This window comes from Alligator sinensis, unplaced genomic scaffold, assembly GCF_000455745.1.
Source record: "Alligator sinensis unplaced genomic scaffold, ASM45574v1 scaffold52_1, whole genome shotgun sequence".
NCBI classification, from domain to species: Eukaryota; Metazoa; Chordata; order Crocodylia; family Alligatoridae; genus Alligator; species Alligator sinensis.
Window position 1 is genome coordinate 1,663,896 of NW_005842152.1, and position 14,057 is coordinate 1,677,952.

General features: G+C 42.2%; 1 protein-coding gene across 4 annotated transcripts in view; it reads right to left on the bottom strand.

Moving 5' to 3' along the window:
* Window positions 1-14,057, bottom strand: part of MYOM2 (myomesin 2) — a 155,277-nt gene that overhangs the window by 110,463 nt on the left and 30,757 nt on the right. For all 4 annotated transcript variants that reach the window (XM_025206341.1, XM_025206340.1, XM_025206342.1 and 1 more), the window contains 5 exons: window positions 10,832-10,920; window positions 10,698-10,748; window positions 10,225-10,389; window positions 4,049-4,210; window positions 753-894 (listed from right to left, as the gene is read on the bottom strand). In XM_025206341.1, the coding sequence (XP_025062126.1) occupies window positions 753-894; window positions 4,049-4,210; window positions 10,225-10,389; window positions 10,698-10,748; window positions 10,832-10,920 (609 nt within the window). The remainder of the gene's footprint in view (window positions 1-752; window positions 895-4,048; window positions 4,211-10,224; window positions 10,390-10,697; window positions 10,749-10,831; window positions 10,921-14,057) is intronic.

Sequence of the window (14,057 nt, forward strand, 5' to 3'; positions counted from 1 at the left end):
GCACACATGTACAGCCCTGTACCACTGTAATTCGCTCAGATACAGTGTAGAATTACCCCAGGGAAAATCAGAGGTAAAATGACACTAGTGTATGTTACACTAGTATTAGGTGTCTCATGTCCTCAGCATATACTAGTTAGCCTTTGGCTTAAGCAATGTAGGCTAATAGTTGCTCACTCACCACCCACTGGTGAGGCACTGAATTAGAGTCTACCTCATGCAGTTAACTTACTTATCTGTCTTCTTCAAATCCTAGTATAAATTACAGTGGCATACTAAACTGATGTAAATTACTTTAGTGCAAATGTGTTATCTCACCAGACCCTTGGATACATTTGTAAGAAGCAAACAATGCAGAAGGGGAAAGCTAAAATGTAGATTCGAGTTGCCTCTACTGAGCAGAACCCAGGCCAAAATTCAGATCCAACAGAAAGAAGCTATAATGATGGTTTAAACTGCCCACTTAGTCTTCTCTAGTTTGGATTAGCTCTTGCCCCAGTCTAGCAAACCCTGCTACAAGGGATCATGATGGATTAGGGGATGTGGCTTGAACCCTTCTATATTCCAAACGATTGCCAACCCCTTTAATGGTTCCTGGAGAATTATAACAGTCCTGAGCCTTCTCTAGATTGTTCATGGACTAAACTGTCCCCAAACAGTCCAAATATTTGGGTGGAAGGTATAAAAATTGTGATTTGTTTCAGTACATACATTTTTTGCAGACAAAGAATAAATTGCAAATGCACACCCACCTATCAACAAAATATCCAAAGACTGAACTCTCCTCAACTGTATTTGGTGGTTTCCAGGTAACAATGACATAATCTCTGTTAGCATCATGGCACTTAACATCCATTGGAGCTCCTGGTGCCCCCATGATTAATGCATCCGCATCTATACCAGAAAAAATAAGTATATTGGATCTGAGTAGGATGCTTCCCAGACTCAGCAGCTACAACACAGCAAAAGTAAAGTATAGTCACTGTCCAATTCACCAATATGGTATTCCCACTCTACATCAGTCAGATTCTAGTGTTTTCAGTGTGGCTAAACCCCATTAAACTGAAATAACATACTTGTGAGTAATGATTGATAGGCTTAAAAACCTTTCTGGTTTACCTTTCTGATGATAGAGATGTGAGAGAGGACCCTGGAAGGCATGAAATTAAAGGTTCAATGGGATCTAATGCACAATCCCTACAATGCAATGCACGATGCCACATGTGTATGCAGGAGGCATGATTATGGGATCCAGCATCAGTTCCCATCATGACATACTGCTGGTGCAGAGGAAGCTGGGGATCCTGATACCTACAGCTGGAATCTCTGATCAGCTGATCTGCAGCATGAGGGTTCACCATGTGCCTCCACAACTGATTCGTGCTTCCAACTGCAGGATCACATGGTGTGCCTCCACTGCTGAGAGCCTGGATCAGCTGATTGGCATTCCAGATCACTAGGGTGCAGTGGGTTGCTTGATTCAGCTGCTCCCTGATGGTTGGGAGCCCCAATCTACCACTGCTCCCAGCCAAGGAGGCATATCAGAGTCAAAGTCTCCAATACTTCCCTGAGGCTGGGAGTGGCTCCTGATCACTTCTCCTCATCTTAGGGATGCATCAGAGCTCTTGACTCCAATATGCCCCCTCAGCTGGGAGTATTGATCAGCTGATCTGCACTCTCAGCTTCAGAAGCACAGGGCTCCTATGCACTTTGGAGGTTGAGAGCCACAATTAGCCTGGCCATACATTCAATTAATAGCATGATAGGAACCAGTTATAAAATCATTACAGATTTTGTGTAATAATTTTGTGGTTTATTCCTTGTATCACTCCATTAAGTGCATTAATGTATGGCTAGATAACTACTAAACACATGATTAACTGCTTAATCATTTCTTAAGTATAACATGTGCCAGGAACTGTACACACCAAAGATCCATAGACTTCCAATGAGAGGTGCAAGCTTAACAACCTTATTTGATTTTGAAGCCCTTGTAAAAAGCTAGATCTAAGTTATTCGCATGTCAAAAAGTGGGACTTAATGAAAAACAACATGATGCCAGGAAAAATTAGCTTCCTCGGTCTATAGAGTTATGAACTTCTCTACTTTTCTAAGATTATTTCTTAATTGAGATGCTAATAATCCTAATTAATGTCCTTAATTAAGATACCCATATGCAGACAGGGGAGTGTTGATGTTGAAGAACCCAGAACTCCAGAAAAAGACTATTAATAGAGGAAGTTCTCACCCTGCCAGAAAAGGCTTAAACATATACTGCACATGGCCTGCATTTATCTCTTCTTGGTTTCTCTTGATTGTTAAGAGAAACAATCACCAAACATAAGCCTCATCTTAAGATTGCTCCTAAAATATGGCTGTTCCCTGAATGTCTCCAGCACAGCACAGTGATTAAAAAAAAATCCACCAGCTGGCACGAGTCATTGCTAATCATACTGTGTCTTTATACAGGAGTCCAGTTCCTGCTAAAGTAACACCACAGAGAAGTGCCGAAGAGTCTTATACTACTTTACCCTAATGCAAAGGCAAGAGCATTAAAAGGAGATATTAGGATTGGGATCCAGCATGATTGGCTAGGGTTTTGTCTGAGGAAATGAACTAGAAACAAAGCCATAGCAGTTTGTCTTCACAAGAAAGATCTACAGCCCACCATAGTGGCCATGTCTACTCAACCCCCTGCTATGCTATGACAGTTTGAAAGAAAACTGTGAGGAAGACTTCATGTAAGCTGTGGTATGCCTCTAAACTGAACTCACCAGATCAGCATGTATGAATTAGCTCCATTGACTTCAGTGGCATTATACCAAGTTTTAGTCAATGAGGATTGGGCCTGAAGTGCTTAAGAGACTCACAATGCTTCACAGCAAAAATTGCACTCATTTTTAAAAACAAAAGAGATAGAGAGGCAGGTTATACCCACAGATGCGCGTGGGAGCTTGCACTCACATCAGTAGGAGTTGTGATCAGTGACAAATTTTTACCTTTATTCTATTTTAATGTCTTCATCTCCTTTTTCTTTGTCTCTCTCATGAAATGTGTATTTTTTTGACTAATCAATATTTCTTTTCCCTTTTTCCCACAGCTGTTACCCATAGGACTAGACTGTGATTGCCACTGAGGAAGGTGCACAGATGACAGTAGACAAAGAACCTTTTTTTTTCTCCTTCCTCACTACCCCCTGTGCAAGGGTCAATCATAACTCAAAGATTTATATAGCCTGTCCTTGCCTAGTTGTGATTAAAGCAAAAGTCATGACAAAGAGGAGGGACTAAATGCAGGCATGTTCAAGGACCTCTCAGTAAGATGAGCTGGCCACCACAGCAAGCCATGTCCACTCAAGAAGAGGGCAGACTGCACAAGGACAGGCTCCCTAGCTTTTGGGGAAAGAGCATCTTTCAGAAAAAATGACTACTGAAACACCCCCTAGAATAATGTGTCTGTTTTGGCCCTGATATAGACCAGTGGACTAAATTAGACATTTTTATAATGCCATTATATAGTTTTATTTGCAGTTCCTTCACTATAGAATCCTAGAGAAGTAAGCTTGGAAGGGACCTTCAGAGTTCATCTAATCCAACCCCCCACTCCACCACAGGCAGGGTCATCTCTACCCATTCTATACAAAACCATTGTCTAACCTATTAGTAGAACAGCATATCCAACACAACCACAAAGCATAACAACCAAACCTGACACAGGTAAAGTAGGGGGACAACTGCAGCCAGTGTTCTGCTGCTGCAGGGTCGTTAAAATACTCTTGAGAGATTCAAGGAAGAGGGCCACAACCCTGCTACAGAAGAAGGCAAAAAACCCAATCTGACCATGAACTAAAATTCATCCCAGACCCCAAATGCAGCAATTGGTCTGACTCTGAAGGGAGGGGCAAGACCCTCTAGCCGGGAACCTCCAGATTTAAGTCACAGCAGAAGCACTGGCACACCCCAATCAAAATCCCCATTATGTTGCTAAGTGAATTCTTTATCCTATTGCATTTGCTAAGTTGTTTTCAAATGAAGAATAAAGACCATACCTCTGACAAACAGGAATGCTCTATGTTCATTCACCCCTCCTTTTGTAACCATACGCAGGGTATATAAACCTTCATCATCCTTGTTCAGATGGGTGAAAGACAGTGCTGCCTGGCCTTCTCCAAAGAACAGATTTGTCCACTTGGATTCTTTTATTAGGACATCTAGGATGGAATAGCAAAAGGGCTTGTTTCAATAATCTAGCAAATAGAAATCTTCATCCTAGCACACTTTTGTGCTGATCAGGCCTGCCATTTCTGCAGCTTTGCTCAGCATGATGGTGCTTTAATGCTCTGGAAATCCTATCTACAAGGTCTTCACTGTGTCCCACCAAATTCATTTAATCAATTAATATTAAATGGGTGTACACTTTTGCTCTGTTATAATGTACCTACTACAGAAATAGGAATGATTTCCCTTTAACCTCATTTTAACACACTGACAAGGAAGGAATTTTAATCCACATTTTGAAACAATGCTATGAAAACCAACAATACACAGTTGTGATTGCAATATGTAACTTCTTTCCATTTTTATATACTTTTCTGCCTATTCAGGTCGTGTGTCAGATTAGTCAAACTTCTCTTTCTTCAAGTGTAAAGACAAGATTTCAGTTTAATCTGAAGCCTGCTATAAATATACACCAAATTTTAAATCCTCCAGACATGCCTGCTGAGCAGTGAATCAAATTAAATTTGAATTTTTCACAGGTGAGAGGTGGTGACCCATGATTAATGTTAATTAATCTGATTGACTAGTGAAATTGGAGCAAAGGAATGAGCAGAATATTTTATGCTGGTCAAGGGAGTTCCTTTCTATCCCTTTTTTTAAATAATTGATTAGAATACTGAATTGATTAGAATTCTGATTGTTAACTCCTTGAGTTCTCTTCTATACAAACCTATTATAATTAATGCAGCAGCTTTACATTCAAATTTGTCTGAGGGCTTTGCATATTTATTATCAAGATCAGGGTTCCTGGTTTTCTCTGATAAAAAAAAATCCCCAATTTTTGGGTTAACAATAGTAACCCAAAATCCACATTTTTCCATGATTAAAATGAAACGCCACTAATGCATAGATTTATATATATAGTGGTGTTTCATTTTGATCATGGAAAAATGTGGATTTTGGGTTACTTTTCGTAGGCCAAAAAAATTGGGGATTTTTTTTTTTATCAGAGAAAACCAGGATCCCTGATTATGATGCTCAAATTAACTTTGAAGCAGATGTGCCAAAAGTTGCAGATTAGTCATTTCGGCCAATTAATATACTTATAACTACACAAGTGAACTAGAAATGGGGGGAGGGGGGTAGTGTGTTACATCTTTAAATGTCAAAGGCTACAGTCATGCTCCCATTTGCTTGGTCTTTATCCATGAATCATTCACTTGAAGGTATCCAGTGGACCAACTTCAACAGGAGGCATGGAGAGTACCCTAACCCCTATTTAGCCCATAGTTTAGTAACCAAGGCACTTTCCTGGGGAGATCTATAAATTCAAATCCGTCCCACCAGAGATAAGTCAGAAAGCTGTATTCTCGGCCTATTTCAAAAGTGTTCTTACCACTATGCTATTACCACCGTGTTTCATATTGAGTTTCATATGAGAAGGTTATTAGGCATACTATGGCCTTGCCTAAGGAGTTAGATGGAGTTTATGTCCATCCCAGCCTTCGTTTGGATTGCAACTTAGTTTAGGCGGGAATGATGTAGGAATATGTGCTAACCCAAATCTAGATGCCTTGGGATTTTTTCACATCAAGTGGAGGCCTTCATGAATCCATGCAAATAAGAGGTTTTATAGCTGCTGATCTGAGTCAATTTGGACCATTCTTTATTTCTTAGGCACTTAAATTCCATCTAATTCCTATTTAGAAACCTTAGAAGTTGACTAGGATCTGACCCACAAGTTCTCTTGACTCTGTAAGTTTTCTCCAGACACCAATATAAAGCTATAAACAGTCATTGTTTTTGTCATGGAATCAGGTGTCCCATAATATTTTCCAGCAGAACTGCTCCAATTGATTGGAAGGTACAGATGTTGCCCAGAACTATTGTCCCACAGCATCAGTCCCCTGCGGCTCCCAGGGATTCAGATCCAACAAGACAATGCTGCTGGGTGCCTGGCCCTAATCCAAGGTGCATGTCTACAAGCACAAAGCAGGGAACTGCATGGAGTTCTCTTGCTCTACAGCATGAAAGGTACACCCTAGAATTGCCTACCCAGGATAGCTGGAGAGAGTGGGCAGCCCTAGGCTGCAGGGATTGCACCAGGATCAAATAGACCATCTGCCACAATACAGTGCTACAAACTATTAGTAGGAATCACCATGCTCACATTTTGGGGCATTTGGGGCATGACAAGGACATCTGTTCAACCATATTTTGTGCTGCAATATTTTTTTTCTGGCATGACAAGGGTGACGTCTGTTTGCAGCCTAAGTGAATGCAAAATATTTCACAATTTAGGTTCCTAATTAAAGGAAAACCTCTGAAACCAGCTAATATCCAAACTGGTCGTAGATGTACACTCTTAAATTATTATTCCAGTATGTTTCCTTGAGCATCTTAATTTGGTTAAAAGTGAGTCAGAACTTTTAAATTGTCAGAAACTTAAAACTATTTGAAAAGATTTGATTGAGATGATTTACGTATTTACAGTTTACAGTTTGCTGGCTAGCAGCTAGTCTGAGTCTTATTAATTTTGAATATGTAATTTTCTTGTGTATAATTAATAGAAGTAAACTACAGAGATCCATCTCCAGTCTTTAGTGATTTATCATTTGAATAATGAAATAAAAAAATAAGGAAATGCATATTTAAATATCAACACAGAATTTCATGACTTGTCTGAAAAAGAACTTTAAAAAATTGTTATACATTATTAGATATTGCTAGGTCCATTATTAACCTTCCTGACATCCAAATTCATGAGGTGGCCCTGGTTATAAAAATATCTGTGATATTTGTTCTAAAAATATCTGTGATATTTACATCTGTGGGATGTAAAATCCACAGAAATAATATATATCACATGAATTCTTACCATATTTGAATGAAATTCTACCCATAACTTGTATATAGGCATCTAAAACTCTGAGAAGAATATACTAGGCCATATCCCTTTCCTCAATGTTTCCTACCGGATATCTTTACTATCTTCCCAGTAAGCATGCTGGTTTTTGTAGATCCTTTCTTAGACACCTAACTTCCCCCATGGAATGAACAGTGACTTACTAGCCAAGGTGCTAATTTAGAGCTGTGGACTGGAGTACGTAACTAACCACCCTACATCCTTTAATGGATTTATCTCTTCACAAAACCACTTGGTTGTGACTTGTTTGTTTGAATATATGAGCATCTGGTTTTTGTGCCCATGGCCAGGGACAGACATTCAAAAAGCCGGAGCCTGAATTGATTCAGTCTTTGCAGGTTAGTCTAACCTGTCTAGATTGAACCAATTTGCAGGTGAATAGACATTCAGGAAATGCAGGCACATACCTGCAGTGGCTCAGGTCAGGTGCCAGGGGGTGCTAGAGCAGGCCTTGGCTGCAGGGAAGCTGTGCTGGGGGGGCCATACCCTGGAGTGAACTGGCCAAGGAGGGATTTAATTCCCCCCCTCCCTGTCCCACCGGCATGGACCTGAGCCACGGTCCACCAGATGTTCCCCACTCACTGCTGCAGCAGCAGGGCTGGGGCAGAGCCAAACACTGACTGACATGGCCCTCTGAGACAGAGGGGGCAGGGAATGGATTATTTTCCCCCTACCCTTACTGCCCCAAGGGGACCACAGCTGGGGTCTGCCTGCCCTGACTACCATTTCCGTTGCTCACTCCCTGTGTGGGATGAGCTGCAGGAAAAGCCCCACCTGCCTCCTCCACCAGATGCTGGAAGGAGTGGGGAATAACTCCCCTCCCTGCTCCCTCGCCTGCAGGGCTCTTCCAGCTGGCCCCTCCCCAGGCTCCCAACCCTACTGCTGGAGCAATGAGAGGGCAGGGACCTGACAGGGCAGCAGCCCTTGTCCCCGTGTCCAGGGAGCGCAAGCTCTTCCTGGCAGGAGGGCCGCAAGCGAGTAGTCAAAGCTGCCATGGACTGTGCAGGGCATGTGGTGGCACTGGGGCTCAAAGGGGTCCATAGCCCCCAAGCTCTTCCCAGTGCTGCCACCACCATTCATGCTGCATAGTCTGCAGCAGCTCTGCCTGCCCCCCAGTGCACCCCCATCCCACTGGCAGCACAGCCCCCCACTGGGAAGTGGCTCACAGTCCTCAAACACCAGGACAGGGGCTGCTGCCCCATAAGGGCCCTGCCCACTTGCCACTCCAGCAGCAGGGTCAGCAGCCAAGGGAGAGGCCAGACAGCAGGCCCCTTAGGTGAGGAGGCAAGGAGGAGGTTTATTCCCCCTCCTGCTGGTGTCTGGCAAATGGGGAAGGAGGGGCTTATCCTGCTGTCCTTCCATGCAGGGAGCAAGCAGTGGAGGTGGCAGTTGGGATGGGCAGACCCTGGCTGCATTCCCCAGAGGCAGTGGGGGTAGAGGGAGGAATAACACCCCTGTGTGACCTCTCTGCCTCAAGGGGGCATGCTGGCTGGCGTTTAGCAGTGCTCTATCACTGCAACAATGAGGGGGAGCACCCAGCACACTCCATCTTGGATCTATGCCAGTGGGACAGAGAGGGGGGAATTAAATCCCCTCCTTGGCCAGTTCACTCCAAGCCACTGCAGTGGTTGGCCACAACCCCACCACTGGAGCAGGCAGCAGAGAAATGCAGGTCTGCACTGATGGCACAGAGGAGGAGGAGGGGTGGAATAAACCTCTTCCCTGCCCGCTTCTGGGGGGGCCAGCATCTGGCCAGGCCCCTGCCCCTGCCTGTCCCTGCTCCGACTAGGGAGCAGAAGGGCAGGGCCAGCCCTGCTCCACTGGAGCAGAGAGCACAGCCCAGTGTGCATGCTGGGATGCTAGGGGACTCTGGTTTAACTTAAGCCAGGAAGGGGGTCTGGGATAGAAGTTGCATAACCTGCTTTGTGCTCAATCAGTTAAGTCTGATACATCATTCAACCAGGTTTATGTCAAACTGGTTTCAGCCATTTTGAAACTGGCTTAATGTGCACTGAACTTATGTTCTGTTACAGGTTTAAACCACTTTCTGATCACTTTAACCAGTTTATGTGTAACTTCTGTCCCTAGTCCATGTGTGTCCTAAGCTTTGTGAGAAGAAGACAAGTCAAAGATGACTGCAGATGAGTTCCAGGCAATGTCCCTATTAGTTGCATAACTAGGATGGCATCAGCCCAGGGGCAATGCGTAGAGGGTACACATGGGTGAACGTGCATGCCCTGAGCATGGCACTGAACCCCCTGCAAAAAGGTGTTGCCTACACTGTTGGCGGTGCCTGCAGGCAGTCACCACTCACCACCCTACCACCAACACTGCTGCAGGCATCTGCGAGAGGTCCACGATTGCCTCTGGCCACCACCAACACTGCTGGCAGTGCCTGTGGGTGATTGCCAACCCCTGGTTGCTGCTCACCACCCTCCCCCCCACCCCTCGACATTGCCAGTGGCATCTGCAGGAGCTCCCCACTTACCACCGCCATGCTTTCACTGCCACCACACTCCCGGCAGTGGCCAGCAGCAATTGTGGAGCGCCTGCAGATGCCAGGGGCATGTGCTGTTCATGCACCAACTTAAAAGGGGAGCCAGTACTCCACAAACCTTCTCCACACTTCCTCTCCCACTCTCTTTTCAAGGCACCAAAGTTGCCAATTAAAACTCTGATCTCCAAATTCTATGTAGCTATGTAGAAGAAATGGTGATGGAAGGGAACAAAGATCTAGCAATAAGGGACTTATTAGGGGGGGTCTGTAAACCTTAGGGTTGAACCTAAGTTCAAACAGTCTCTTTTAACTTCTATTAAAATCTGCCTGTGTTAAGCCTACCTGTCTTGGCATGAGTTTCTTACATTTTAGCATTCTAATTTTGCAAAGCAGTCACTCCAGTAAAGTGAGACTTCAATGGAAAATCTCTCCTGGGTGGGATAATTACAGAAGGTAAAAAGTTCTTTCAGGAGCGTAAATTCTGAAACCTACCCACAGATTTAAGGAAGAAGCTAAATGCAACTGAACAATCTGAAACTAATTTAAATGGATGCATGTTAATTACTGCATGAAAACCAGCTTACCATCTCTGTACCAATCAGCCCGAGGTCGAAGCCTAGTCAGCTCAGGAGTTATCAGCGTGGAACATTTGAGGGTAAGAGTTTCTCCTTCTATCCCAAAAGTGACACCAAACTTCTCCAAAAATTGAACATCAATGTGAGTGAAGCAAACATCAAGCGGGAAGGGCACTGAACATGGAGAAATCATAAGACACTTTGAGACTAGTAAATTGTACTTGGTACAAGCAGATTATCTTCCAAAAAGCTTCAGCATATGGAATGGATTGCTAGCATATAGGACTGAACAATGCATGCAACTGGAAGGTTAAATGTACCTGTATATCTTACTTTGTGACTTCTGAAAATTTAGAAAGTAAAGTCAGAAGCAAGATGTACTGTTTTCAAAAATAATGTTACTGGGGCTACGGATTGGATAAAGTATCTACACTTTTTTTCTCAAAAAAAAAAAAAAGAAGAAAAAAGGAGATGATGCTTACAATTGAAAGGTGATATGCCAGCAGGGAGTGGCTCTTCTTCCCCTCTGAACCCTACAAAACATAGACAATTAAGGTCCATATAAGAAAAGTACAATGTCTATTTTCCTTTTTTCTAAGTGTGACACAGGACTTACTTCTCACAATCACAGCAGCATTTGTCGATGCCTGCCCATGGATATTTGTTGCAACTGCAGTATAGGTAGCAGTATCATCAAAACTGGCTCTAATGGGGAAAAGAGGAAAAATAAATTACAATATTTACAATTGTAAACGCAAATAATGATATATATTATGAATCAAGAGGTTCAAATCATAAACAAAGTGAACTAGATTCCTTGCTAAGGTCACACAGACCAAAGGAGGGAAGTCGGGGAGCTCAGTGTGCCTCCATCCTGGGTCTAGAACAGGTTTAAGCATCATGAAAGGTTCATTAACTTGTGCAATAGAGAGTCATTCATCAGATAGGAATAACTGAAGTATATAATACACTGCCCAGTCTCCTTTCACCTGCCCCTCCCAAGGCTTCTGCATCATGCATTGTAAGAAAAAGGAATAGGAGACAAAGGAGAGGCATAAGAAACAGCAGGCCTTGTATGCTCTGATGTCTTTCTCTAGGGTTATCCTTGGTAGGTAGCTACAAAAAAGGTTTTGTTGCCTTTATACCACTTGAAGACAGGGGAGCAGCCTGAGGAATATGGTCATCATACAATGGCTACAGATTTTGATTTAATTTGATTTAAATGTTTTTCCTTCTTTTTAATGTAAAAATAGAAGCTAATTAAGGAAGGTGTAATCAATTTTAAAAAACTCATTTTTAGTGCTTCACAGAGCCTATTGGTGGAATAATTTGTTTTCCACAGTTGCCTTTGATATGGTACTATCATATCATATCTACATACCAGCTAAGATATGATTTCCAGTGTAAATGCCTGCATCCCCATTATTTTCTCCACAAGGGTCAATCAGAAGTACTGCTACCGAACCCACTGGTGTTACACATGTAAAAGTGAAGTAAGGAAAAAAGAAAATACCTTCTAGTCTTTTTTGGATATGACTTGGGGTACTTTAAATTAAATTTTATATACAAATGCTTGGCACATATTTATTAGTTAAAATATTTTGGATGAAACTGTTTACAAAAATAGACATTTCATGATACCAGAGTGTTTTACAAATTTACTTCAGCTTTTTTTTCTGGGGAAAAAAAAAAAAAAACAAAATGATTTTTGGGAAGTTTGGAAAATTAGAAAGTTTCATTTTTTACATTCTCAACATAAAACACTTTGATTCCAAAGATTTCAAAAGTTACTTCAACTTCATTTTTTTAAGTATCTTAATAAAATACTCAAACCCAAAGCAAAATATTTTATTTGACCCAATATAAAAAATTCCCTCAGTTTTCCTATAGATCGAACACTTAGAAAAAATACTTGTGTCAATTTTTTTTCATGGTTTTATTTTTTGGAGTTGACATCAAACTGAAAAAATCAGGCAATTAATGTGTGCAATCGGCTCTTGCTTCTCTGTACTTCACACTCATTTGCCTGAGGTCTTGACTTTGAGTGTCCAATGAAAAGTGCAATGTTCAGTGTGCATGCATTCAGTTCTCTTTCAGAAGACTGACTCAGTAACATTCTGAAAACTGTCAGGTGAAACATGAACATATGGCCTCCAGTGACTTCTAAAACATTACAGACAATGGATGTGAAAGCACAGAGCAGACACAAAAATGTTTGATGCAAACTACTTCACACGGTTGCAGACTTCATGTAATGCAGCATGTGTCACTGAAGTGACAGTAATGTTTTTCATCCATGGTGTATACTCTGGCCTGTCCGTGCTACAAAGTATGCTGCCCGTGGCACTTTATTTCAGAAATTCACCTCCTGATAGTGGTAAACATGCCCTAATGAAAGAGTCTAGATTCTACATTAGTATAAATGTACAGGGCTTATTGCACCGCCTAGAGGCAGATTTTGAATGATGCATTTTACAAAACAAAGTATCAAAATGCTGAACATACCATATAAGTAAATATCAAAGAAAAAAATGAAAGGTAAATTGTGAAATTAGCTTGTGTTATCACAAAAGCCGAAGGTAGAGCCTAAAAGACAAAATTACCTTTGAGTGACTATGAAAGTTGCAACCTTGAAAATAAAGCAACTTTCAATTAAGGTTATGTAATTACAGTTGATGTTCTTTTAATTCATTTTCAGAGAATACACCACAAATAGATCCTAAATCTCTCTACATTTTTTCAGGTCCATTGTTAAGGTATCCAAACTTTGGACATGAGTGCTGATAAGCATATGATGTTTCTTTGTCTTAACTTTTCAAACTAGGAAAAAAGGCAATTAAAAATCTGTGACACTCCTTAAATTGTTGACTGATTTCAAAATGTTTGGAAAGTTTTAGTAATGGAAAAGTTGTCCTATCAAGTCAGTGTTCTACAGGAAAGAAGGCAAAAAGATGCTTACTTGAAAATCTAGTGATCATATTTTGTATTTATTCAAAAGGAATCTTCCCCAAATCAGAAAATCTAAGAAACGTTAAAAAATATTGAAGTGCAAATTCAAATAGTGAATACTTGAGAATAAATTTAGAATAAATTAAAAAATTAAAAGCAGACATGAGAAGCAACAAATTAATTTTGTGTTTGCAGAGTTCTAGGGGAAATAAATGGTAAATTACTGTATAAAGACAAAGAAACACATTGGCTTGACACTGACAGAAACACTGAGGAGCTGCTGAAGTCCAGGAAAGGAGAGGAGTGTGAGCACAAGTCTTCTGTAGACATTGATTTGGCTTGTGGTAGCATTGTTGATAGAGGATTAATGCCTGTCTTTGTGTATATTTTGGAGGATTCAATATGTTCTTGAATGTTAAATCTGTTATTTTATGACTTGGCCCCTGGCTCTGGGCCCCCCAGGCAGTGCAGGGCCACAGCCAATGCAGGGAGGCAGCCAGGGCCAGAGCTGAGGCCAGTGCAGGGCTGGGGGGCACCAAATTCATTGGCTTGGGGGGCACTGGCACCGAGCAACAACCCTGGACACAAGGGAAGAGACAGCCACATGGGCGCAGTGGGCCCCGGCCCCGATCCCAATCCTGGACCCGGGTCCACTCTGTTCCCTCCTGATCCCAGCCCCAGCCCCACTCCCTCCCCACCTCCATGGCCCTTTCCCTGCCCCTCCATCCCTTCCCCCAAAGACTTTACCACTGTGGGGGGCACATACACATGTGCACTCACCCCCCCCCCAAAAAAAAAATCTCCCTCCGCCTATGATAACAACTGCTATACTGGGTCAGACCAAAGGTCTATCTACCCCAATATACTCTTGCAGGCAGTGACAATTTGTGGAG